This window comes from Tenrec ecaudatus, chromosome 13 (genome assembly GCF_050624435.1).
Source record: "Tenrec ecaudatus isolate mTenEca1 chromosome 13, mTenEca1.hap1, whole genome shotgun sequence".
Lineage (NCBI taxonomy): Eukaryota > Metazoa > Chordata > Mammalia > Afrosoricida > Tenrecidae > Tenrec > Tenrec ecaudatus.
Window position 1 is genome coordinate 807,041 of NC_134542.1, and position 26,283 is coordinate 833,323.

General features: G+C 59.7%; 2 protein-coding genes across 3 annotated transcripts; one reads left to right on the top strand and one right to left on the bottom strand.

Annotated features, from left to right (window-relative positions):
* Window positions 1-50: 50 nt before the first annotated feature.
* On the top strand, window positions 51-12,697 carry THAP4 (THAP domain containing 4). The gene is made up of 6 exons (XM_075530337.1): window positions 51-242; window positions 1,629-2,641; window positions 10,965-11,124; window positions 11,447-11,556; window positions 11,635-11,738; window positions 12,433-12,697. The coding sequence occupies exons 1-6, from the start codon at window positions 166-168 to the stop codon at window positions 12,550-12,552; spliced, it is 1,584 nt and encodes a 527-aa protein (XP_075386452.1). The 5' UTR covers window positions 51-165; the 3' UTR covers window positions 12,553-12,697.
* Window positions 12,698-15,101: 2,404 nt separating this feature from the next.
* On the bottom strand, window positions 15,102-22,514 carry BOK (BCL2 family apoptosis regulator BOK). 2 transcript variants are annotated; one of them, XM_075529349.1, is made up of 5 exons: window positions 22,215-22,514; window positions 21,550-21,798; window positions 19,784-19,912; window positions 15,893-16,056; window positions 15,102-15,670 (listed from the first exon to the last, which is right to left on the bottom strand). In XM_075529349.1, exons 2-5 carry the CDS (start codon window positions 21,767-21,769, stop codon window positions 15,545-15,547), a joined length of 639 nt encoding a protein of 212 aa, XP_075385464.1. In that variant the 5' UTR covers window positions 21,770-21,798; window positions 22,215-22,514; the 3' UTR covers window positions 15,102-15,544. The 2 variants fall into 2 exon arrangements, with proteins under 2 accessions (XP_075385464.1, XP_075385465.1); XM_075529350.1 differs by lacking the exon at window positions 22,215-22,514 and adding an exon at window positions 21,976-22,149.
* Between the last annotated feature and the right edge of the window lie 3,769 nt (window positions 22,515-26,283).

Genomic DNA, 26,283 nt, shown 5'->3' on the forward strand with positions numbered 1-26,283 from the left:
GCGCGGCCGTCGGGCCCGAGCTGCGCGCCGCCATCTTGCCGTACGGCAGACGCCGCCGCGCCGGCTCCACGTCCCGCGCCGCGTCCCTCCCTCAGGGCGGTCCGCGGGCGACTCGGAGCGAGGGCCGGGGCCTCGCGGCGGCCGGCAGCAGCGTCCGGGTCCGAGATGGTGATCTGCTGCGCGGCCGTGAACTGCTCCAACCGACAGGGCAAGGGGGAGAAGCGCGCCGTCTCCTTCCACAGGTGAGCGCCTGCCCGCTCGCTCCGGCCACGCCCCCGCGGGGAAACTGAGGCCGGCCGCTCCGGCCCGGCCTCGCGGCCCGCGGCGTGAGTCAGCGGGCGGCGGCGCCGAGTGACCTTGGCCGCCCCAGGTCCCGCAAACCCCGTGTCTACTCAGCGCTGCAGGCGGTTTCCTCGCGACCCGCCACCCCGCGACCCACCCCCCGGCCCGTCCCCCGCGACCCCTGCCCCCGCTCGGCCCCTACAGGTACCCCCCCACCGTGACCCCTTCCCCCGCCCGTCACTCACGACCCTCCCCCCTACAGCCCCTCTCCCGGCTCGCTTCTCCGCACGACCCGCCTGCCCGGAACCACCGGCGCCCGTGCACTGAGAGCCTGGGCGCCCGGCCTAACCCCGGTCCCTTCCCGCGTAGACACGCCCCCAGGCACCCTTTGGGCGACTGGTGGCACCAGGCATGTTGCAGCCCCCTCCGCCTGAGAGCAGGCACCTGGGCCTCCCGAACCGAAGCCAAAGCCCCTCTCCTCGTGTTGCCCAGCGACCGCTCCCCAGCCCTGCCTGGCTCAAAGAGCCCCCTGCCCACAGCAGGCCCCGCTGCAGCCAGAGAATTTAGAACCCCAGGTGCTTGGCCCGAGCGGTGTTTAAACGTCATTCCGTGAGCCATTTGCAATCTCTACCCTGGTGCCGGTCGAAAAAGAACCGCTCACTTTTGCCGTGGGAAGTGCAGCAATTGTTCAACGGGCCGGCTGGGTGGGGTGGTGTCTCCACATTTCCCCTGTTTCCGTATTTTGCTGTCTTTTGTGAAGACTAGGTACTTGGGCGTGCTTAGTGGAGTGAGGGACTTAGAGCCCTGAGGCCACCCTGCACAGGCCAGCCCTGTGGACCCAGGAGAGCTGCCCCAGGGGGTCTTTCTCCTGCCCAGGCACTGGGGAGAGGGATCCCCACTGCTGGATTTCTCTGTCAGCAGCCGCCCACAGAATGACTCTGCTGCAGGGGTCCTTCCTGGAGGAATGCCACCCTCAGCCCAGTGCCTTGGCCTTGGAGGAAGGCCTTTGGGACTCCTGGTTCAGTGATAGTGCAGCAGAGGGAGTGCCAAGGCCGCCCGCCTGGTGTCACTCCCCGGGGCCTCCCTTACCTCTGAGAAACATTTTGCACACTCAAGTCAGCACTTCGAATGGGGCAGGGCCCTGGTCATCTGGGCCTTCAGTGCAGCCCTCGAAGGTGGCTGTGTTCCTAGCTTCCCAGGACTCTCTTCCCCCTGGGGCACTTACCCCTCCCCTGGGGAGGAGTCCTGTGGCCTCCCTCCAGGGCAAACAGCCAGCATTTGGGAGGTCGCGCTTGGGGAAGTGCTGCTCTGGGCTGTGCCCTCCTGACCTTCGCCTCCCCCCACAGGTTCCCCCTGAAGGACTCCAAGCGTCTGCTGCAGTGGCTGAAAGCTGTCCAGCGGGACAACTGGACACCTACCAAGTACTCGTTTCTGTGCAGCGAGCACTTCACCAAAGATAGCTTCTCCCGGCGGTTAGACGACCAACACCAGCACCGGCTGCTCAAGCCCACCGCTGTGCCCTCCATCTTCCAGCCCGAGCAGAGGGGGGCCACTGGAGCCCAAGGTGGTGCCCGCCGGAAAGGACGGAGCCAGGCTCAGGGCTCTGGGAAAGGGCATCCCACAGCACCTGCCGGCCCATCCGCTCCACCTGAGCCCAAGCAGCCAGTGGATGAGCGTGACGCAGCCACAGCCACCACTGACCAGGCAGCCCGGGGCCCAGCCACCCCGTCGCTGGAAAGCCTGGCCACGGACAGTGGGGCGCCCATGAGGGCAGATGGCCAGGGCGAGGTGGGCCTCTCAGCCACATCGGTGGATGACTTCCGCCCACCAGGCTCAGGGGCCCGGCGTTTCATCGGCTCCCTCCACTCCTATAGTTTCTCCTCCCGGCACACTCGAGAGCGGCCACCCGGCCCCCGGGAACAGGGTGAGCGCAAGAGACCCCGTCGGGAAGTGGAGCCGGGTGACAAGGCCTCTGCTGGCCACAGCCCAACCAGCGCCTCACGCTCGGCCACACCGCAGAAGGCTTCGCCGAACCCCTCAGCCCCGCCTGCTGACGTTCCGCCGCAGCCAGCCGCTGAGGCCATGCCTAACGAGCTTTCGGACGCCAGCCCCATGTCCATCAACGAGGTCATCCTGTCAGCGTCAGGCGCATGTCGCCTCATCGACTCGCTGCACTCCTACTGCTTCTCCGCTCGTCCTGGCCGCAGCCAGGTGTGCTGCCTGCGAGAGCAGGTGGAGAAGAAGAATGGCGAGCTGCGCAGCCTGCGCCAGCGCGTCAGCCGCTCCGACAACCAGCTGCGCCAGCTGCGGGAGAAGCTGGCACAGCTGCAGCGGGCCGGCCGCCTGCCCCCTGCCTGTGGTCAGTGCCCGTTCCCTCGTGCTGTCCCTCTCTCTGTCTCCATCTCTCCCCAACCCCAGGGGGTGGGCTACTTGAGTACTTACCAGGTGCCGCTCGGGCACTGCAGACAGCATGTGTCTCTTAAGCAGACTCACAGCGATCACCTTATTGGATGGGGGTGGAGCTGCCCCAGTGGGTTTCCAAGACGATAATTGTATGGGTGTAGAAAGCTCTGTCTTTCGGTGGTTTTAAACTGCTGACTTTGGTGATGAATATCCCAATGCATAACCACTCCACTTCCAGGTCTGCTTGTTTCCAGTCTTGAGTCCCTTGAGGCCTTTGCTAAAGTACAGATTCTGATTCAGTCTGTGGGAAGGCTTTGGAAGTTTGGGCTGTCCCGTCGTTGGGGATAGCAAGGAGGTGAGACCCTGGGCTTCTGCGGTTTGCCTTCCATACACCATACTCCTTGGGAATCCACTACCCCAGAGCTCCTCGATGTGAAGGACGGTCGGCAGACTGGTGGATGGTCAGAAGCGTGTGGGCCTCGCTGCTCTTGGGGGGGGTGGGGGGGTGGACCGTTCCTGCATGTTTGGGTCTCAAAGGTATTTGCTCAGAGGGTGGATCTTGAAGCTCTTGAACAAGCACAGTCAGGGAAGCTTGGAGTCTGGACCCATGGCCAAGTCTCGGTTCTATGTGTCCACTAGGTTGTCGTCACCATCTGACCATTGAGTGGTCTGTTTTCTTACTGTGAAGTAGGCAGGCCTTATACATCCCATCACTGGTTTGCATTCAACACCTTTTCCTTGGCGCCCCACACTCCATCCCCTAATTGTGGCTCTCCCTACTCATTGGGCCAATAACTATCAGGTCAGCAGTTCAAAACCACCAGCCGCTCCTCCAGGGAAAGGGATTCCTGCTCCTGTGAAAGAGTTACACTCTTAGGAACGCCCAGGGCCGTCGGACCCTGTCCTATGGGGTTGCTGGGAATTGGCTTGGACTCACGGCAGCGAGTTGGGTTTGGTTTTCCCTCTGACAGTGATGGCCTTCTCTTCCAAGTCAACGCTGTCTGCTCTCCAGCCTGCTTCTCCCCCTGCCCACCTCGCCCCACACAGGTTTGCTGTTGGTGCCCTTGAGGTTTGGGGGGGGGCAGTCTGTTTGGGTTGAGGCTCCTGCCTCCCAGCCTGTCTAGAAGCAGGCAGTTCTCCTGAGGAGGTGGAACTGTTATCTCCAGCCTTCTAATGGCCAGTTCAGCGTCCCTCTTGGGAGTGGCCCTGCTGGTGCTGGGGATGAGACAGTGAGGGGTTCCAGACACTTATCTGCAGTGTCTCCCTCCCCCACCCCCGGCAGTGCTTCACAGGCATGTTCTCAAGGACCCTAAGGATCCTGAACCCCAAACAGCCTCGGTGGTGAACCAGGGAGCTAGACTGCATGGTGCTCTTCGAGCCAGACACCTAGTCATAGAGCGTGGCCTGGCCTCTGGCTCTACCAGACTTTGGTGCAGGGCTGACCCCTTCCCTGCTCCACAACATGCTCTGCCCTGCCCCCATTGCTGGCCTTGATGGCGGGCCAGACTTCGGCTGATGGGTTGGTTAGGAGCCTTGGTGGCACAGGGTTTAAGTGCTCAGCTGCTAACCAGAAAGCCTGAGGTTCAGTCAGAACCTCCCCCGCCTCCAATCTCTGCTTCCTTGAAGAGTTCACGGCTGGTCTGTAGGCTAGTATCTACTGGAACTGGGGGATCTACAATGGATACAGTCTGGATACAGTTCTTTGGTCTGGATGGCTTTGCTCTGCATCCACAGACAGCCTCTCCCTGGCCCTTGGTGCCTCTCTAGCTCCACTGTGGGATACCTAGATCTCCCCTCCTCCAGGGAGCCTCTGGTCTCAAGGTGCTTGACTGTCTCTTTCCCAGACCAGGAAGCCTACCTCGTGGTTGGCTGCTGTCTCCTGCTTCAGGTCCCTTCAAGGGCTGCTGGAGACCTTGCCGTGGTGTCCCAGCCCATGCTGCAACCCACCCGAGCGCTGACAGGATGCCACCGGTTTCCAGTAGGTAGATGGGGTTGGTATGGAGCTGCCCTGGGAGGTCAGCAGTTCAAAGCCAGCTGCCATTCCTGGAGAGAAAGGTGAGGCAGGCAGCCCCCTAAAGACGTGCCACCTTGGACGCCCCTGGTTTCACATCGGGGCTGGGAGCAGCATCCTAGATCCTTACTGTGTGACTCGGGGCTCTGCTTGTTTAGTGATTCTTGATGTCGGTTTCTGCGAGGGTTTCACCATTGCTGAAGACACCGCCCTTGCTTGTTTCTCAGAGACGGAACCTGGGCTTGGCCCTCAGCTGCTGGCTCGTGCTAAGGTTGTCAGGGTGGCCTCTTGATGTGACTGTGGCTGTCTGCCTGTCCTCTGCCCGGAGCTCAGGACATGGTGATAGGTTGCCTGCTTCTCCGCTAGCTCCCTTGTGTGGACTGCCCGGGGGTTAAGTGAGTGTCATTGGGTGACAACTCACTCCAAATGTGTATTTGTTAGGGAGCTCACACACCAGAGGTCGGGCCTGTGGTTGGTGGCTGTGTCTCAGAGTCAAAAAGTGCTCCCTGCCTGCCAGCCCGCTGTGCCCCAGGGCTCATGCTCAACTTTGTCAGGCCTTGTCCCTGGGTCCTGGAGCACCCTCACTGGGCTGTGTCTACCCCACAGTGACCTTGCATCCCAAAGGTGCCTGCTGCAGGCCTGGGGCATTCCCTTGGTGACCCCCTCCTCTGGGTGTTGGGTCCCAGCTGGCTTCTTCTATGCAGGGCGTGGCTGCCCTGGGCAGGAGGGACTGACCACAGGGGGTTTGGGCAGTGGGTATTGTCAGCAAGTGGGCTCAGCCACTGGAGTAGAGAGCTGGGCCCTGGACAGAATCTGAAGTAGAGGGGAGCAGGGGGAAAGGAGAGGGCAGTGCCAGCCATGAAATTGGGGTGCTCCTCAGGTGCCAGTGCTGGACAGGTCGGAGCTGTACTACCAACTAACCTTTTTACTAAATCCAACGTTTCCCCTCCTGTGCCCTGCAGCCCATCGCAGTGGCCACATGAACTCGTTCCCCTTCCTTATCCAGCTCCTCCGGGCCCCATAGGACAGCCCGCCCCGCCCCCCTGCCCCACCTGGGATTCTGTTCCTGGGATCCTTCTAGGCCTTTTGTTGTAGAGTGAGTGATGCAGCCTCTGCCCAAGTCACAGATCTCTGGGGCCTGTGCCCCCTGCCCACTGTGGCTGTCTGTCTGTTGTCCTAAGATATTCTACCCAGAGAACTGACCCCTGTCCAGCCACAGCCTGCTGGTTTGCATAGTGGGCTGTGAACACTCTGTGTGTACGGTCCTTAGACCAGTCCCTATGGGGAGCAGCCGGAGCCCAGGACCAGGCTGGAAGAATCAGACCAAGTCTTTCAGGCACCCAGGAGTGCCAGCCAGCCTAGACAGAGGCAGCGCCCGGGGCCTGGACCAGGCACCTCCTCGGACCTAGGGCTCCTCTCAGGACAGTTCTTGGAGGGACCTGGGCAGAAGGCCTTGCCACTCACCATGGGTGCCTGTGGCCCATGAGCCTTAGCACATCCTGTGGCCCCTGAGGAGGACTTCCCCTGACCCTCTGTCTTCTCGTCTGTCGAGCTCTGCCTGCCCTCGCCTGAGTTACGAATGCTCTCTGTGTGGCAGGAGTACGTACCCATTCTGTCGTGTATAATTCAAACGGTTCTCTTGTTTAATAATTCAGTAGCTGCTTTTAAAAAACCTGTTTCCTCTCATTGCTGTGCGGCTCGTTGTGTGGGGACTACCAGCCCAGCACTGCAGCCTCTTGCCTTGGTGTCTCTCAGTGGGACCTGTCCCTTGGTCGGCATGGTCCCTGCTGAAGGTCAGCTAGTGGGACCCTGGTCCTCGTGTCGGCAGGAAGGAAATGTGCCTGATGCACCGCACCCACGGCACAGGGCACCCCGCGTGTCCATGGTACCTGGTTGGGGGGTGTTGGTGTCAGAATCAGTTAAAGAAAGGTTGCAGGTCAAAGTTAAGTCTGACTTTAGTACTCTCGGGGCTGGTTTGTCCTGCCCACTCCACCCCACTACCTTACCCCAGGCTTGTGCTGCTGCACAAGGTGCCATACTGCCGGACTCGGCCCACCTGGCCCTGTGCACCCTCTTTCCCAGGGCAGTGACGACAGCAGTGGCACGTGGCCATGTCATCTGCCGCTGCCCCACAGGCCGCCTGTGGTTCGTGAGCCCAGACTTGCTTGTTACTGCCCATTGATGTTCCCTGTGGGCATGGCCAGGCCCCCTGCCTGCTGCTGGGAGAAGGCCCCTGTGGGAGTGTCCAGTGGGCCTGCTGCTCTCAGCCTCCTTTCCCTGGTGGCCTGCTCTGCTGTGCCTGAGACCAGCTGACAGGTGTTTGGCGGGGTGGGATGGGGTGTGTCTCGGGGTCTCTTCTGTTTTCATTCAAGATACGTTGACGTTCTCGGCCTGTGTGTATTTAGAAGTATCTTATGGACTCTCCCAGGCTCCAGCTGTTGCAGTTTCTCCCTTCTGTGTCTTGTGGCCTGAGCAGAGCCTGCATGTGTAGCCTAAGCACATTAGCTGTGTGTGGTGGGTCCTCACAGTGGGTGCTGGGTAGACAGCAGTCATGAGGCTGGTGGGCTGTGCTGTTGAGCCTCAAAGTGCTCCTGGCAAGTCTCCCACAAATGTGCAGATCCCCTCGTGCCCGCATGGGCCCGGGGCCTGTGGGGCTGGATAGGCAGGCCTTGCCTCTCCCCCTTAGGAAACTGCCGCTCCTTACCAACCTTCCTCCCCAATCCACACGACCAGCGGAGCCTGTGCCCTTGTTACCGTGTGGCCCAGCCTCACCTCTGCCCTGTCCCTTGAACCCGTGCCCTCAGTGTTTGAAGCAGCCCTTGGAGTAGGCTCATTTGTTCGTGGTGTTTGGATTACCGTCCCTCCTTTCTGTGGTCTCCCCCTGCCCTTGCCCCTCTGGTGTCTCAGTGACAGCTACTTGAGAGTGGGTGGTGGTGTCTTCCTTGCCCTTGAGCTGGATCCCCTGCTGTGGTGTGTGGCCTGGCAGCGCCGTCTGTGATCTCTGGGCTGCGTTGCGAGGCCTGCTGTGTGGAAGGCTGTACCACTGCCCATCCTCTTCCCCCAGCATGTGCTGGAGGCACATTTTAGAGGTATCACGCCAGGCCTTTCTGCCCAGCCTTCTTGAGTCTGGAGCCCCGCCCCAACCCACCCACCATGTGACCTCACAGTTGCTGGAAGTGCCCAGGGCAGGGGAGCCACTTGCTGAGGGTCACTTGTCATGTGCACTGGGTCGCTGAAATGAGGGAGGGGCTTCCGGAGGTCCCTCTGCCACCTTGCCTTGTCTCCGTCCTCACAGGGCTGTATCTGGACTTCCGGCCCAGGACTCGCTGGGTTACACTGGAACCTGTTGGAGTGGGGGCTGTGTCCCTGTGTGTGACCCTATGTGTGTTTCCTTTAACCCCCGGCCTACTGGGGCAGCCAGAAAGCCCCTCTGGGTTTCAGAGCGTGCCCTGGGCCACGCCCACTGTGATCTGGCTTGTACTGTTCGCCTGTCTGCCAGTGGGGAACTACAACTCCCAGAATGCCTCTCATGGGCCCCGCCCACTTCCGTTGGGTGCTAGCCCCAGGTGTCTGTTTCCGTGAGGCTGCGCCACCTTGAAGAACCTTGGCGAGTGTTGGGCTGGAGCGAGCTGGGGGATGGGTAAGCGTGCTCTTGGATCCAAGGCCAGGAGCGCCAGGCGCAGGCATTGGCGTGCCTTGTGGGAGGCTGGACCGAGGCTGCAGCTTACTGCTGGCGAGCTTTAATAAAGGACCAGCGAGCACCTCGCACCTGGGGCTGTTGCTTCAGAATCGATCTGGCAATGAACTGGGGGCTCGGTGCAGGGGCAGGCACCTGGCCCACCGCCTGCTCTGGCACATGGACAGGAAGTGGGGTACCATGCCGTCAGAGCAGCTGGGTGAACCTGCCCTGCCACCTTCTGTTCATGGCCGGCCCATTTTCCTTGTCTGCATTGAAGTTTACTCAGGTTGAAACATTCAGCAGCAGCAGCCAGGAGTCCTGGCTGAGGGATAAGAGCCCCTCTCAGGACCACCACCATCCTTCTCTGCCCACGGGGACATTTCCACATCCCCGTGGATACCCTGTGGTGCCCTCACATCCAAGCACGCCTCCTGCTTCTGCTGTTTAACAAGGACGTTGCTGGAATGTTCTCGTACTGTAGAGTAGCCCCTGCCCGCCCATGGGGGAGGTCAGCACTTGCTGTCGGCCCTCCATGGGCATTGGGCTCCCTCCCAGTGTCTGTTTGCACTGCCTAAGACTGGCCATGGCCTGCACAGAGTGCCGTGGTTGGTGAGTGGCTGCTGCACAGCCCCAGCCAAAAACACTGGCCTTGTAGGGCTTCTGGCAGCGCATGCACCGTGCTGCCTATCCTCAACCAAGGCCACCCCCTCCTCTTCCCTGTCCAGTGTGGGGCAGCTCACAACTCTTCAGTTGACCTGCCTCTGGTCTGCTACTCTGTCCTCCTGGTGCTACCTCAATCCTGAGACAATTCCTCCATCCCAGAATCTCCAGTGCTGTCCTCTCCCTGCCCACCCTCGCCTCGCTCCTACCTGCCTGCCCTCTGTACTGCCCCCTTCAGAGAGCCTATTTACATGGGCGCCTCCTGCTATTCTTGCCTCTGCCAGTTGTTAGCACGGCTGGGGCAGGAGCTATCTCCCAGCCCCATGTCCCCAGACCCTGGCCAGCCCACCCTAATCATGGTGACACCTGTGGCCATAAGACCTCCCCCGGGGCTGTGTAATGGAGTGTGTCATCAGACAACTTCCATGAGAGATTGTGTCAGCACCAAACCGCCAGGGTTCCAGCCCTCAGCCGCCACTTCACCACAGGAGCCTGGGCCTCACAGCTGGAGTGGCTGGGCCACTCCTCGAGGTGGCCTTGGACTGGGTGTGGTTGTTAGCTATGTGTGGCTGGTCACTGCCTGCTTACCTCTGCCCCACCTCCACTGGCCCACCCCCCAAACCTGCCTTCCCACAGGCCATGAGGTTTTTCATAAAAGGTCTCTGCTCACCTTGGGGGGCAGCAGCTAATACATGACCCACTGTGCAGCGGGGCAAGTTTCCAGTTTTAGAATGGGTCTTCGTTTCTTTCTGTTGGGGGTGGGAGGGAGGGAGTATCTGTTCAGACATCCAGATATGTTCTGTTGTTCCAGCTGGCCCTTTGCCCTGCCCAGGGCCCCAACACTGTGCCCTGTACTTCCCAGGCCCCATTTCCACTTGGATAAGCACTGCCCCCCTTGTCCCTGTGCGCCATCCATGCGTGTCTGCAGACCTGGGCTCGGCCTCCTGTGTATAGATGTTGTAGAAGCTGTGTGAAAGGGACACTCGAGGTCATTTCAGCGTGGAGGCAGCAATGACTTAGTGCGCCTGTGTCCCTGGTCCATGTGGTCTACCACCTCAGCTGAGCTGTCAGCACCCAGTGAGTTATTGCACTCTGGTGTCCGGTGCACACTTGAACCTTCTGCCAGTGCGTGCTGCCTGTGGAGAATGGGGTCCAGCCCTGCACAGTGCAAGTTCTAGGCCTGCCGCCCACTGGTGTCCGAGCGTCGATTCTGGGGTGAATTCAACACCTTTCGATTTGGCCTCTATTGGCTGCCCGGCTTAGCCGGAGGCCAGCTGCTCACTGCATGCGTGCACTCATGCCCCTACCTGGCAGAACGCAATTCTCCTTCCATACATCACCATCTCTAGTGCACAGATGGGTGGGTTTAAGCTACTCACAGAACCTTTCCTACCTCCAGGCCCCTGCTTCTGTACTCTCAGCAGGCGGAGGGGCAGGCCCGCCAGAAACACCCCTGCCTCCACCCTGCCCTCCTGCAGTGGTGCCAGGAGCCCCTAGGGGGCAGCCATGTGCACCATGGGGAAAGCGCTTGGCACATGGGGCCCCTTGGAGAGGGTCTGCCCACTGGGAGGGAGGCCACAACCCAGACCTTTGGTCCTTGCCAGAGGCCCTGACCCATGGGGGAGTGTGCACCTTGCCCACACCTGCTGCCCACCCACTGTCACCAGGGCATGCTCCTGCACCTGTTGCAGGTACTACAGGGCTCAGGTGCCTGGAGGGGTCTCTGCAGCTACCTCAGTTCTGGTCTTGGCCATGTGCTCATCGAGCTCAGGCAGCCCTGTCCCTGAAGAGACCCCACTTCCCCTCGAGCTCTGTCTCCCTGCTTGTGGTCCTCTGATAACTTGCACCACACACTGCTCCTAAGCTTCCACGCCCCAGAGGCAGCCAAGTATACCGTCTATACTCTGACAGCCTGACCTCTGCCCCCAGAGCCCCCTGTGATGCACCCCGTGCTGGAGCCGCTCTCCTGGATGCTGGGCACCTGGCTGTCGGACCCGCCCGGAGCAGGCACCTTCCCGACACTGCAGCCCTTCCCGTACTTGGAGGAGGCGCACATCTCCCATGTGGGCCAGCCCATGCTGAACTTCACGTGAGTGCCTGGCCCCATGGGGCCCGCGGAAGCCCTCCTGCTGGGCCAGCCCCACCAGGACAGATGGAGTGATCTTAAATGAGAAAGACAGTGGGGGGCAACCTTGAGGGAGCAGGTGGTCTGTCGGGGATGTGTGTGTGTGTGCACACGTGCATCAGGGTTTTTGGGGTGAGTGCATGTTGGGGTCTCCTGCATGCCAAGAGTCTGACCTTAGAGCAGGTGCTCAGCCCTGTAGGAGGCAGGGTTGGGCCTGGAGGGCACATGATGGGTGGTGTGCAGTGGGGCCCTGAGTCGGTGGGAGCCTCTCGCTGCTCCTGTGCAGGTTCAATGCCTTCCACCCGGACACCAGGAAGCCGATGCACCGAGAGTGTGGCTTCATCCGCCTGCAGCCAGACACCAACAAGGTGGCCTTTGTCAGCGCCCAGAACACAGGTCCGCCCTTGCGCCCTCTGTGTGGGGTGGGAGTCGGCCAGGGGCCTGCAGCTCCGCCCTGACGCCACCTCCTTGCAGGCATTGTGGAAGTGGAGGAGGGTGAGGTGAGCGGGCGGGAGCTGTCCATCGCTTCCCACTCCATCGCCCGGATCTCCTTCGCCAAGGAGCCCCACGTGGAGCAGGTGAGCTGGCTGGTCTCCACGTGAGCTCCCGCCCCATCCATGTGCTGTGTCCCTCGCTCCATCCGATGCCTAGCTACTCCCTTCTGGGGGGCCTGCTGGGCAGGTGCTTTCCCCCTAGTTACAGAGAACTGAGCAGGCTGCTGTGGTCTGGTGGCTGTGGCCTTGCCTCTGCGAGTGCAGCTGGCTCAATTCAGCAGGTCAGTGTGAGACAGGACCCTAGGGAGCTTTCTCTGCTCGCCATGGCTTTGACAAGGTCCTCTCCTGGCTGTTACGTTTCTGCCCATAGCAGGTCCTGCACCAGGTGTTGAGGACCCGCTGCTGGGGTGCAGGGTGGACAGCCATCAGTGTCATGTGCACACAAAGCCCCTGTTTCCCCAGGTGGCCTCATGGCCTCGGCCTCTGCAGCTGAGTCTGCCCTCATCCTTTTCTAACCTGTCAGCCCTTCTGGTGAAAGCAGAGCCTTGAACCCTCAGGCATGTGGGGTCGCCTCCCCACTGCTGACAGGGAGACGCATGCCTGGCTTTATTGGGATGGACTCATGCTACCACAGGCTGAGTGTCCGGTGAGCGGGGCAATTCTGAGCAGGTGCCTCCTCAGTGTGGACAGCCCTTGTCCTGCCGGCTGGTGGTCACCCTGGGCAGGCCTGTGATGTCCGGGCTTGTGAAGCAGAGCTTGAGGGTCTGTGTCTTCTCAGATCACCCGAAGGTTCAGACTGAATGCTGAGGGCAAACTGGAGCAGACCGTATCCATGGCAACCGCCACCCAGCCGCTGACCCAGCACCTTCAAGTCACCTACCGGAAGGTGACCCCGTGAGCCCTGACCCAGCACAGCAAGGCCGAGGACCATCCCCGTTGGCTCTGCAGTTGGACCATCCTGTGTCCCCGCGTGCTGAGGCGGGAGTACTTTGTTGGGTTCTTGTGATGGGGAGAAACCAAATAAAGGCCTTTATTTTTATGGCTGAGGCTGTGCAGCTGTCCGTGTGCCTCGTCCGCTGGCCTGGCCGGGCCCCTCCTCTCCTCTCCCTCCCCGACCCAGCCCTCCACTCGGGGCAACCTGTAGCATGTCTCTGTACTGGGCTAGGGAGGCAGGCACAGTTTGACTGCAGCTTCCTTGGTTTCTGTTGATGCCCGTGCCTAGATGCCCCCTTACAGAAGTGGACATTGATTTGTACAAAGTGTGCACGGGGTTATCACAGCCATGCCACAGCCCAGTCAGAGGTCCCCTTATATACTTGTCTCCTCCGCTACTCACTGTCCTCTGCGTACACATACTGGCTCCCCCTATGTCCCCTCCACAGCTCACCAACCCCTGCGTGTAAACAGTTGGGTCAGATGTGCAGGAAACCCCTAAAAGATCCCCCCCATGTGCACATCATCCCCTTGTTGGGGTTCCACAGATGGCCCTGCAGCCAGGCCAAGAACCCCAGCAGGGAGGGAGCTGTCAGCTGGCTTTCTGCTATACCTATCCTGTCATGGGTGCCCCACCCCCCTGCTGTGTATGGGTAGACCCGTTTGGTCACAGATCTGGAAAAGAGCACTGGGGGGACCATGACTGCAGAAGGAAGTAGAGGCCCCCTTGGGGGTGGGGGGGTTGTTGGTCCCGGAAGCAGCCTGGGGCAGGCTGTCCTGCAGGGTCTCTGCTCATAACTTGACTCAGCCACCCTGTGAGTCCAGTCGGAATCACAGGGATCCTAGAAGCCGGGGAGCTGTAGCTCGAGATCAAGCACAGCATGAGGGGCTCCTGAAGCCTTGGGGCCAGTTCCATGGTGGCCTGTGCCACTTCTTGGGTCCCTGAAGCTTCCTCGGCCCATAACCATGTTCTCAAGCAGAGCTGACTGAATCCCCGGCAGCCCTTCCCAGCCAGCGGCCTGGCTTCACCAGGCTCTATGGGCTGGGTGCTGTGGCTCAGGCCCTCAGGAGGTGACTCATGGTCTCAAAACCTCAGTTCCAGCATCAAGTAGGCTTTCCTCCGGGACACATACAATTCCCAGGAGCCCTGCCAATGCCTGCCCTGTTGAGGGCACCCCCGCCCTTACAAGGGGGCTGGCAGCCATGAGGCACAGGGAGCAGTCTGCCCTGGCCTCTTTGGGACCTTTTTGTTGTGGGGACTGAGCTGAGTGGGACCCAGAGCCCCGAGCTCGCCCACCTCACTCTTTCCCCGGGGCATCAGCAGCCCCTGGCCATCTCAGTGCCCTCATGACGGGCCAAACAGCCCTGGAGCTCACAGCCATCAGAGCCCACCTGTGTGGGTGCGGTGTTAAGCAGGCAGCGGGGCCTGTGGTGACACAATCCCTAAGCACTGCACTGCTTCCAGGAGAAGCTATGGGGGTCAGCTGCAGTGATTACGGCTCTGGAAACGGGGGCACTCGGTCCCCTGGGGTGACCAGGAAGTAGGGCTGATTGGGTGGCAGTGGACGGCTCTCTGTTGCCCCTCTACCTGGACCACCAGGCACTGACTGCTGGCTGGCACCTAGCAGAACCCACAACGGATGGTAGGGTGGCAGGCGGGGCGGGAAAGAGTGGGTGAACAGCAAACTGCAAAGCCAGGCTCCAGCCCTCAACCGGACGTCCAATCAGAACCCCAGATAGGGTAGCTGCCCCTGGGGGCTTCCAAGACGGTAAGTCTATGGCAGTAGAAAGCTGAGTCTTCCTCCCGATGAGCGGCTGGTGGTTTCAAACTGCTGATCTTCCACTGGGGAACTATTCAGAAACAGCTCCAACGTGCATGAACCTGACACGTTCTGTGGGGCTAGCCAAGAGATACATGGTACAGGATTGCCCATCTGTGAGCTAGAGAGCCCCAAAGGAGACTGGTGGTGGTCAGGCTTCTCAGGGAAGGGAATGCAGGGACTGGGCCGGACAGTGAAGAGGCCAACCAGTCACAGCATCAATCTGCAGACCTGTGTTTGATTGTATTTTCACAAGAACACACCAGGGGGCGTCAGATGGTGGGATTTCTACATGAACTGGAGTACCAAGGTACCCATGTGTGTATGAAAACCAACTCAACACATCACCTCTGCTGCCCCCCATCCAGGTAAATGTCCACCTTGGGGAGCTGCCACCATCTCTGTGGACCAGGGCATGCTGGGCTCAGGTTCTGCAGCCCCTCATGTGCCCAGCCCAGCCCTCCTCCCTCCAGAGGGTCTGATGGGGCAGTGCTGGGGGTGGGAGGTAGGGGTCAGCCCCATGGCGTGGAGTAGCCAAAGGGAGGGGCAGGGTTCCTGCGGCCTTGGTTTATGGTATACCACACGCCTGCTGAGTGCATACAGCTAGTGCCAGGGCACCCAGAAAGATGCCACATGCATGGTTCACCCTGGTGACCAGTGGAAGGGCAGAGAGGAAAGCCAGGTGGAGGCAGCCTGGGGGACATGAGGCTTTATTGGGAGGATGCCATCCGTCCTGGCCCACAGCTCGCTGTCCTGGTCAGGGACACACCCCCACCCTTGAAACTCCGGGCAAGCAGTCCACTCCAGGGTGTGCAGGACCCCTGGGGGTGTACCTGGGCTCTGGCCAGGCCTGTGCACACGTCCCTTGAACACACAGGGCCCATTACCCAGGAAGACTGAAACCAGCTCAGCCCTGGGGGACCCCTGCAGGGACGGTGAGTGCCTGCCCAGACTCCCCGCCTCCCCTCGCCAGGTCTGGAAGCAGAACTCACTAGTTCCAGGGGCAATGGAACTGGGTGCTCCCAGTTCCAGAGCAGGGGCCTGTCCCTCCTGCATACCCACAGGGCCCCCATGCAGGGGCTTGGGTGGGCGAGTGCCTCCTGGTCCAGCGCTGAGGGCTCCTCCATTTTCAGGGGCTCATCTCTCAGGCAGGAGTGTGAAGAAGATGGCTTTGAGGAAGCGCCCAAAGCCACAGAGCGCAGCCACCAGCCAGTGGGCACGCAGGCCGGGCTCCGCACTGACCACACACTGGAGGACGTCAGTCTGGGGGCGGGACAGCCATCAGGGTTTGGTGGGGTGGGCTCAGGAAGGTGGTCCCATACCCACTGCAGCAAAGCTCCCCACGAATTCCACTGAATGCATGATCGGGGAGAAAAGGGGGCAGCTGGACCTGGCCCAGCAGGTAGGATTCTCCCTCCCTGGGTGTCACTAGACCAGGACCCCTTGTTCCCCGTACCCCTGTAGCCTCCCCAGCACCTTGCTCACCCATCCACCTCGCCTCCGTAGCCAGGGCGCCAGGCTCTTGCGTACAAACTCCCCCAGGCAGTCCACCAGGGCGTGGACCATGGCTGGCTGGGCCTGCCGCACACAGTCCACAGCCAGCCCAGCAGCCACTGCATACAGGGACACCACCTTGCCCCATGTGATGCCTGTGAAGAAGAAGCTGTTGAGCATCTGCAGATGGGGGGGAAGTGGGGGTACCCCAGTATAGTCATTGGGTGTGCTGGCCCTTCCCCATAGCCTCTCCTTGTGGGTACTTGGCCAGCTGGCCAGCAGGCAGCTCCAGCCAGGACTTGACGGTCAGTCCTATGCAGATGCCATGGGCCACCACTGCACCCTGCCCACCACCCAGTAGTGCCTGCTGGAAGGGCCAGAAACATCAATGTCATGGGGGCAAGGTCCACTTCCAGGGTTGCCACCCCAGACCTGCGGTCTCCTGAGATGGGGTCCATAGACCCAGCTCCCTCCTTGTCTCCACCAGACGCTGGGCCAGGTGGTCCATGGCTTATGCCATGGTATCTATCTCTGCCTATCTGCATGGTCGTCTCCTCTGGTCTGTTTTTTTTAAAACGTTTTATTAGGGGCTTCCTCTGGTCACTTTGAAGGACACTGGTCACTGGACAAGGGGACATCCTGTGTTGATGGCCTTGTCTGTCATTACATCCGCTGCTGGGGACATCAAGCTGGTACTGATTCATAGCGACACCATGCACGAGGCAGATCTCTGCCTGGTCCTGGTCGCCCTCACAGTTGAACGAGCCCATTGTAGCCACTGTGTCCTTCCATCTCCTCGAAGGGCTTCCTGTAGTTCGCTGACCCTCTACCAAGCTTGATGTCCTTCTCCAGGGCTGGCCCTTGCTGATGACATGCCCACGACCATCTCCAAGGGCCCCTTTTCTGAGTGGGCCTGACTCAGGAAATGGGACTGTCCACGGACAGTCCAGTGACGGGGACAGGGGGCATGCTGGTAAGTGACACTGTGTGCTGTGTTGAGTTTTACATCAAGGGGCAAAGGAACCCTTCAAAGGAACCACGGGCACTGAAACTGGACAAGAGATTCACAAAGGCCCAAGCCCCACTGCATTTCTCACATGAAAGAGAAAAAGAAACTCGGGAAGAGACCTGGGGCACAGCGCAGCCTGGGTTCCCTAGGGGCACAACTGCTGGTGCCACAGGCCGAGTGTAGCCCATCGGTGTGGCAGGGAACGCTGTGTTCTTGTTCTGAAGGTTTCTCCCATGCACCTGTGGCTTCTTTAAAAACCAGGAGAGCTCTGAGCTGCTAACAGGCCGAAAACCTCCCAAATGGCCACTGGAGGCGTGAAGTTGGGGACATGGGCGGGGTGGGCACAGGGGAGCCCCTCATTCCACAAGCTTCCCAGGAAAACTGCAGGGGGAGCAAACACCTGTCCACTCTCCCACAGCGGCCAGGAGGGGCCTGCACAAAGCCTGAGCAAGCAGACAATGCGCTTGGGATGAGCAGGTGTCAGGTAGCCCACCTCAGGCAGCCCCAAAACCCCGCCAGGGCATGCTCCAAGTGGGATTGCAGGCAGACAGCCACTGCTCCTGTTCCTTCCACTCCCACCAGCAGTGCACGAGGTCCTGGTCTCTGCACCCCTTCACCAACGCCTATTAACCTGCAGGTTTTTTGGCAATCGCCATCCTGGGGAGGCCCAAGTGGTACCCATGCTAGATTGACGTGCCCTCTGGGGCTAGTGAAGGAGGCCAGGGGCCACTGTCGGTCAGCGGTGGGCTAATAACCATCAGGTCCGCGGTTCAAACCCACTGACCACTCCTGAAAAACAGTCTGGCTGCTCCCTTGAAGGCTACCAGCTTCGGGGACTCTATCCAGGGTCACTGGGGGCCTGTGGCTGGGTTTGGAACTACCCGTGGGTGGTCGGGGGTTTGGAGGTGGCTTGGAGGTTTCTTGGGAGGATGTCAGTTCAGCCCGTTTTTAAACTGATGGTCTTCTTCATTGGTGTCTTTAAACATTTCTGCCTGTTTCCTTATTTCCGTCGTGAACCGCTTTACTTTGTGTGTGTGTGCTTAGAGCTCATAAATTATTTCAAGAACAATTAGAAATCTAAAGCTTACCCCACTTTACACTTGTAATAAGAAAGTTTCTCTTCAAAAAGGGATGTCAGCCCCCTCACCCCTTAGAGCAGAGCCAGGGATGGTGTCCAGAGGACGTCGCTGCTCGGCCACCAAGTGCTGGGTGCAAAGTGGCCACGGTGACACCACAGCCAGCCAGAGGGCACAGACCAAGAGCCGTTATTAGCAAGGGTGGACAGACTGACAGGACCTGGCAGCCCCACGCAGCCCACAGGGAACCCCCCCATCCCGAGCCCCCAGGAGCCCTCTCCTAGCCCCTGGCCATGACCTGGCTCTGAGAGGTCAAGAAAGCAGCAGTGCTAATACAACTGCAAGGTGCTGTCTCAGGCCCAAGCGCACAGGGTCCCAGCTTCCCTGTGACCAGGCCACCCAAGAGCAGCGGCCTCTCCCCTGCCCCCCCATTGATCAGAACCCCCCTCATCCTTTCTTTTAAAGTCAGCTTGTGCCCCATAAACCAGCTGCCACCACCAGGCCAGGCCAGGCCCTGGGCACAGCTGTTTTCCAAGGAACCTATTCCTCCCTCTCCAGCCAGACCCCCAGGGAACATCCTCCAGGAAGAGGCCCCCTGCCCCCAGTATTCCTGCCATCCCCCCTCCACAGGCCCACTCAGCTGTAGACACCCGCTACCACTGCCATGCAAGGACCAAGCCTGAGTCCACACTCCCTGCCTAGCGGGGGCCTCAGATTGGCTCTAAGCCCCAAGTACAGAGGTGGGAACAGCTTCCCAGGAGCAGAGCAGGGCCCATGCTTGTCACTCAGGATCTAGCCCCGCCCTCTGCCCCCACACTCCTACAGAGCCTGGAAGTCCTTTCCATGAGCCAGTGGGGCCCTGCCCCTCCGCCACGCCCCTTCCAGACTGGGCCACACGGAGCCTCACAACCAGAGAGGTCAGTCAACCTTGGAAGAAAAAGGGGATGGGACTCCCTGAACCCACCCCATCCTGTAACAGGGGAAAGGTAGTGGGGGCGAGGCTGAGCTCTCCCTGAAGAGGTAGAAGTCACCTGGCTGGCCCCTTCCTGCATTGTCAGGTGGGGAGGGTCAGGAGTGCAGTTCTCAGACTGCCAGCCCCTCCTTCAATGAGCACGGGCTGGCGGGGAGGGGCGCCCCATGGCCTGGGCACTGCCTGGGACTGGTTCTCAGACTGCCACCCCCAGGACTCAGGCTGAGCCTGGACAGCTTACAGGGAACCCTGAGCAGGAGCCTCAGTATGAAAAGGAGTTGGGGGCCACCCCTGGGCTGACCAGGCCAGGGCTCCAGGGAGGAGGGGTGCCCTGAAAAGGTGCTGGGAGAGGGGCTGGCTAAGTGCTGCAGGCAAGGGCAGGCGCATGGTCCCCACCTCCTAGGCGTCCGGTGACCCAGAAAGACTGTTGGGAGAGACAGGCTCGGACAGGCTTCTCAGATCCTCCATGGAGCCCATCCACCCCACCCCCACCCAGGCTGCCCTGGGCCTCACCCTTGCCCTGCAGAATCCAGCAGTGGCCCTGCGTGGCCAGGCCCACCCACCTGGGGTTCACCCTCAGAAGCTCCCCCACCGGGGCCCAGCCACATGGTCAGGAGTCCATGTGGGGTCACAAGCAGCATCCAGCCAGCAGCACCCCTGACTAGCCAAGAACTGCCAGCAGACCTGGCCTCAGGCACCCATGTGGGGCCCAGGGGAGCTGCCCAGATGCCCCAAGTCACTGTGCTCTCAGTTAGCTGGTCACGGATAATAAAGAGCTCCCACAGGTCTGTCCCAGGGTGCTGGGGTGTGGTTGGCTGCCCACCCACCTGCAGAGAAGATGTGTGTAGCCACGGCTAGGAAGGCATCAGTCACCACCGTCTCGGACTGCAGGGACAGGTTCAGCTGGCGCGCCACATTTCGGTAAACGCTGGGTCGGATGTGCTCCAGCTCATCCCCTGTGCAGGCACAGGTCACAGGGCCAAGCCCACCTGACCCCCGGGACCCCTGCTTCACCCGGCCCTGAACCCACGGAGCCTGATGCCCCTTCTCTTGACCCCTGCCTGTCCTCACCTGCCCCCATCACAGTCCTGGACAGGGGTCAGGGAAGTGCCCCTAAGTTTGCCTTTGGGGGGTCTGGGGGGTTGGTCCTGCACAAACCCCACCCCCAGGGAGAGCCGGCTGGGCCAGTGCAGCAGGATCTTGGGAGCCCAGCATGGGCTCAGGCTGCGTGGGGTGACTCACGCCGCCCGCCCCCCCCCAGCTGCCCGGCGGCGCAGGCGTGGGGGCAGCAGAGCGAAGCCAGAGAGGCTGAGTCTATGCCCCAGGGCACCGTCCCCTGGCAGGTTCCAACCTGGGGGCCTCCAAGTGCCTGCCAAGAGGCAGCCACCATCCCAGGCCACCCACGCCTACAGCAGTTTCCTGGCCTCACATGTCCCCCCTCAGCAATGGGCATGTTGCCCACTGGACAGCCAGTGATGAGGCCCCCGCCTCCCACAGGCCAGCTGCTCTGTGTCTGATTAATTAAAACGGGAGCCAGGAGGGCCGAGGGGGAGGGGTGCTATGGAAATTTCCCCAACTGGCCCTGCGTTCCCACAGACTGTGGGCTGCTGAGGGCCTGTCCCCCGAGGCTGGCCACTGGGGTCACAACCTATACCTCGCTGCTTCCCCCTGTGTCCTTGGCCCAGGCACTCAGGGACTGGAGGGGGGCAGACCCCTGAACTAGAATTCCTGATGTCCCAGTTGTTCCCCCCACTCACCCAGAACCCCTTGGCCTGGATGAGGCTGAACCCAGACCCTGGGAATAGGAGATGGGCGTAGGGACAAAGGCTGAAGGCCCTGCCCTGCTTCCCCTCATCGCAGGGCAAGAAGCGCGGGGAGGGGGGGGGGATGGGGGGGGCTCAGTAGGCCCCACAACCTGCAGACAGCTGACCCAGGTCGTCTTGACAACTATCCTTGTGCACCCTACCTCCCACCCCTGGCTGCCCCCAAACCCTGCAGGTGCTCTCCACCACCCTTCCTGGAAGCCCCCCAGCACTGGCCCCCACGGAGGGCAACCTCTCATGGGGCCAGAACTGGGCCCAGAACCTGGAGTCCCTCTCTAGGTGCACCCTCTGCACACCTGTCCAGCTCAGGGTTGCTCCTGATCTTTACACCATAAAGTCGCCGGTGGGCGCCCCAGGCCTGCTGCAGTCTGAGGACACGGGGACACGTACAGAGCTGGGAGTTACCGGGAAACACGCATACAGAGGCTCCCACCTCGCCCCAGAGGTCCCCGAAGGTCTTGTCCACCTTGCATCCCACAAGAAAGTGTGGCCCAGGCAGGACGCTGGGGCCAGAAGCCTAGGGCCGAGTTCCCTGAGCAAACTGGACAAGAGGTCTCACAAAGGATTTCAGGGCCCCGCTGAGGTCAGGCCGGCAGCTCGGCCACCGCTACCGCTTCATTCTTTCCAGAGCGCTCCATTGTTTGTGGCCAGAAGGCCTGAAAACCGGAGGCCAGGGGATGGGCCTCCGCGCAGGGGGCGCGCCTAGGGTGCCTCCACCGCGCACTCTCAGAGACCCAGGCCCAGCGCGGTGGGCAGGGACCGGCACTCACCCAGGCGCAGCAGCACGGCGCACACCTCCGCCAGGCGGCCGCCCGGGGGCGCGGCGCGCTCCGGCGCGCTCCAGGCCAGACCGGCGCGCAGTAGCCGCGCGTGCACGAACTCCCGGCCGAGCGCCTTGGCCTGGGCCACTAGCTCCTTGTCGGTCGGCGAGCGGTCAAAGGCGTCCATGATCTCGGCGGCGAAGACGGAGGAGCGCCGCAGCACTTCCATGGCGGAGTCGCAGGCTGGGGGCGCCGCACCTGCGGGAAGAAGCGCTCAGCGGCGCGGCCCAGGCGGGGACTGGCGACCCCGAGGCGCGCGGCCGGCCGTCAGCAGCGATCGCCTCCGCGCGCCCGGCTGGGACGCACTGGGGAGCCGGCAGGGCGAGGCCCACCTCCAATCACTAAGGCCCCAATCGCAGCCAGCAGCTACCCTACCGTGGAGGTTCTGTGTGGAGCCGCCAAGACCCGCGCCACGCTCACCCAGACGGCGGCGGGGCCCCGGTAAAGAGGCGGCGGGGCGGCCCGGTGCCCGGAACTCAGCGACACCCCGGGTTCCGTCCCTGGCCCCGCGCGGGCTCCCGGCCGCCCACCTCCCGGCCTCGCCGTGCGCGATGTTTGTGCCCCGGGCCCGCGGTTCCCATGGCGCGAGGGCACGCCGCGCCCGCCCTGCTCACCTCTCCCGCCGCATGGCGCGGGCGCCGGGGCGGGGTCCTGGCTTCACCCCCGGCTCGCCGCCGACTCCGCCGCCCCGGAGCCTTCCATTCAAAGCCGCGGCGCCGCGCCCCGCCCGGTCCACAGCGCACCCGCGCCAGCTCCGGCAGGGGCGCGCGCTCGCTGGGCCTGGCGCGCTCTCCAGGGCGCACCAGTGGAGTCGGGGAGCACGGGGAGACTCCCCGCCAGCGGGAGGCCCGGTTTGGGCCTTTGCCTTCTAAGGAAAAGGCATCCCCGGAGGAGGAGTCGCGGGGACGCGCCCGGAGCCGCCTTCGGCGCCTGCCGGCTTAAGGAGGGCCGCGCGAGCTCCCCGGGGCTGCGGGGGAGTGTTGGGGGGCGGGCAGCAGGGGTTGGCTTGGGGCGGGGCCAACGAGCCAGTAGGGCCCAGCTGAGTCGCCTACGACCGCCTAGGTTCCATCCTCACCCTGCTATAGCTGACAGTATTATTTACTGGGGGAAGGGGGTTCTGGGGTTCACTTACCGCCCGGCTCCGTCTGATAGGGGATGTCTTTTTCGTGTCGATTCTGTCTGGTGTATGTGTTTCGGATTTCGTCTGGCGCACTGCTGCCTGCCTTTAAGGAACAGAATTTAACCTCAGGGAACCTGGTGCCGGGCTTTCCTAGGCTGTGTATCCGGATGCTGCTTTTCTCCTGTCTCTGTCGAGGCGAGTCACTGTGTTTGCACTCACCTTTGGATCTGTGATGCGTCACAAATAAATTCCCGTGAATGGTGTGCGGTAAGGAAGGAAAGCCCTTTTTTTTTACTCCTTATAAAAACCAACCGACCCAACCCCATATATTGAAAAGATCATCCTTTCCTGCTGAATCGAACTTTTGCCCTAACTGTCCACGGGTGAGGGTCTGTTTCTGGTCGCCATGCAACAGCCTGATTGACCCCTTATCACAGTTTGAACAACAGATCTGGCTAATTTGACTTACTTCACAAATATACCACACTTTACCCAACAAACGTGGAACACCCATTCGGATGAAGAACAAATAGAGACCAACTCCTAGACCGTGAACAAGTTGCAACCAATTTCACTGGACGGAGATCACACAGTGTCCTCTCTGAGTTAACTTGAACTCAACAGTAGAAAAATGACCAGAGATTTCCCCAAATGTCTGTAAATTAAACATCATCTATATGGATCAAATAAGAAATCACAGTGTAGGTTATAAAATGTTTTGAAAGGAGCAGTAATGAAAACACAGTGTCTAAAGCATTGTGGATGCAGCTACTGCAACACTTAGAGGTCAACATATAGCTCTTTTTTTAAAGGAGGAAAGTAACTTCTAAGCTTTTTTATTGTACAAATGTGCTTTACACAATTGATGTATGTATGGATTGTGATAAGAGTTGTATGAGCCCCTAATAAAATGATTTATTTGTTTATTTTTAGGAAAGTGACTTTTAAAAAAACTAGAAAGAAGAAATAAAAGCAAGATTAGAAATCAATAAAAAAGAAAATATCAACAAATGAAAATTTGTTTCTCTTAAAAGCTAACAGAACCCACAAATCCTCAGAAAGATTGATTCAGAAAAAAGTAAACACAATAAATAGAAAGGGGGCCCAACTAGATCCTGCAAACTTTACAAGGATATGAACAATGTTGTGGCCATAAATTTGAGGTTTTAAATTAAATGCAATTTACTAAAACTGACACTGAAGACACAAATAACCTGGATAGTACCCAACTAAATTGATCAATCTAATGCATAATGTAAAACCTTCCCACGAAGGAAATTCTGGGGTCAGTTGGTTGCGTTGAGGAATTTTTCTGTTAATTATCACCATTGAAAACTATGTATGGCTAAAGAGTTGTGTGAAAGTGTCAAGTCGACAAGGGGTGGACTGTGGCAGTAATACAATCTCCTGCCATCTTGTGAAGGGGCGGAGTCTGGCCTGTCAATCAGGTCTCAGCTTGATGACCTCATTTGGGAGTGCTAAGGAAATAAATCGCTTACTGGAGACCAGATGTACACACTCCCTGCATGACATCCCTCTTGACACATGGCGTTTCGCTGATGAAACCCGATCCCTGGAGCTGGAGGAACTACGTGGAGACCCCTGCCAGCACTGCGATGCTTCCACTGCCACTGGATCCGCAAGACTTCCCACCCACTGGCCTGTGATCTTCCTGCATTCGGCGTCATTGCATGTGTTGTGTGAGTCTGAAGAAGAATATATAGACTAGTATGGGACACATGGGCTACTATTGGGTTTATGGACTTGATCTGGACTGGGCTGGGATGTTTTCTCAACATGCAATTGCTCTTTGATATGAAGCTTTCTTATACAAAGAAAGAAAGACTCGCCAGTTTTGTCGTCCTGTGCAAACCCAGAAAGGAAGCCCCCCAGCCCATCCTCGGAGACTTACAACATGTACCCTTACTGCCAAAGACACTCTCTCCAAACTCTCTGCCCTCACTGCCCTGTCTACAGGCCGATGAAAGCAAGTAACCAACCAGGCTCGACGAGGCCCTGGTGGCAGAGTGGTCATGAGTTGGGCCACTCACCACTGGGTCAGCAGTTCAAAGCCACCAGCTGCTCTGTGGGAGAGAAGAGAGTCGCCGTCTTGGAAAACCCGGAGCAGCTCGCCCTGCCTTACCCTGTCTGCTAGGCAAGAAGCCGTCCAAGAAAGCGGAGTCGATGAAGTAGGCCACCAAGGCTCACGAGGCCTCAGGGTTGGAGGGAGGCATATGAACAAGCTTCGAGGTGCAGATGACCCCACCTTGCTTACTGGAAGTGAGGAGGACTTGACGCACTTGCTGGGAGGTTACTTTGAGGACTAAGGTGCGCCTGACACAGCCTTTGGTGTTTGCAGTGACCTCCTCCACATGCAGGAATTGAGCGTGCCAAAAGAACACAGATAGGGCTTGGCAAAAGACAGCCGAAACGCTTCTTAGAGGCAAGGATGATGAGATTTTGTCCCACGTACTTTGGACATGTTGTCAGGGGAGACCAGTCCCTGGAGAAGGACATCATGCTTGGTCAAGTGGAGGGGCAGCAAAGGAGAGGAAGACCGAGCTGGACGGACACGGTGGGCTCAGGCCTCAGAACATTCATGCCGATGGCGCAGGACCAGGCGGTGTTTCGTTTGGTGTGTACAGAGTCACCGTGAGTCAGAACTGACTGCCCGACATCTCACAGCCACACAAGGAGCCTGGTGGTGCAGTGGTTGTGGCTCTCAGGTCAGCAGTGTCTCAGAGGGAGGAGGATGAGGCTGTCTACTTCCGTAGACTTAGGGCCTCAGAAAGCCACAAAGGCAGTGTGATCCCGTCCTGTGGGTCGCTGTGAGTCAGAATGAACTGTGGCAGTGAGGGAGGGAGAGGTTCTGTCGAGTCTGTCTGCTCCCACAGAGATTACAGCCTCAGAAACATCCAGCACTGCATCTAAAATGATTATTTTTCAAAATAAATAAGTAAATAAATAAATTATTGTTGTATTTTATAGACAGGACACCTGGTGGTGGGGTAGGTTAGAGGATTGGCTGCTCAGTGAGAGATCATTAGTTCAAACTCACCAGCTGCTCTGAGAGAGAAAGATGAGGCCGTCCACTCCTGTGACGATGGTGGTTTGGGGAGCCCCGGGGTGGGGGAATTCTGAGTTGGTTTGTACTCAGTGGTAGAGGGGTTACTATTTTATAGGTGGGAGTATGGAAGCTTGGGGACGGGGCAGGGTCAAATTGGGGACACTGCAGCCTGACTCCAAGACTTCTGGAACGTTCCTCCCAGAGAGGAAGGACCTGCATCTGCAGGTAACAGCTTCCTGCCCCACGCACAGCCTCCTTTTTCTCGTTGGAAAGGGTCATGCAGTCTGCTCCCGGCATCCTAGGGGCCTAGGGTCTTGGGATCCCGAGAGAAGGGGTGCATGTGGGGGCGTGGGCTCCTGGGAGAGGGGATGCATGAGGAGAGTGTGGGTTCCCAGGAGTGGGGGCACATGTGGGGTGTGAGTTCTGGTGTGGGAGTTAATAAAGGTGTAGATACAGCAGAGCCCCTATGTCTAGAGCAGGTCTTATCAACAAACTC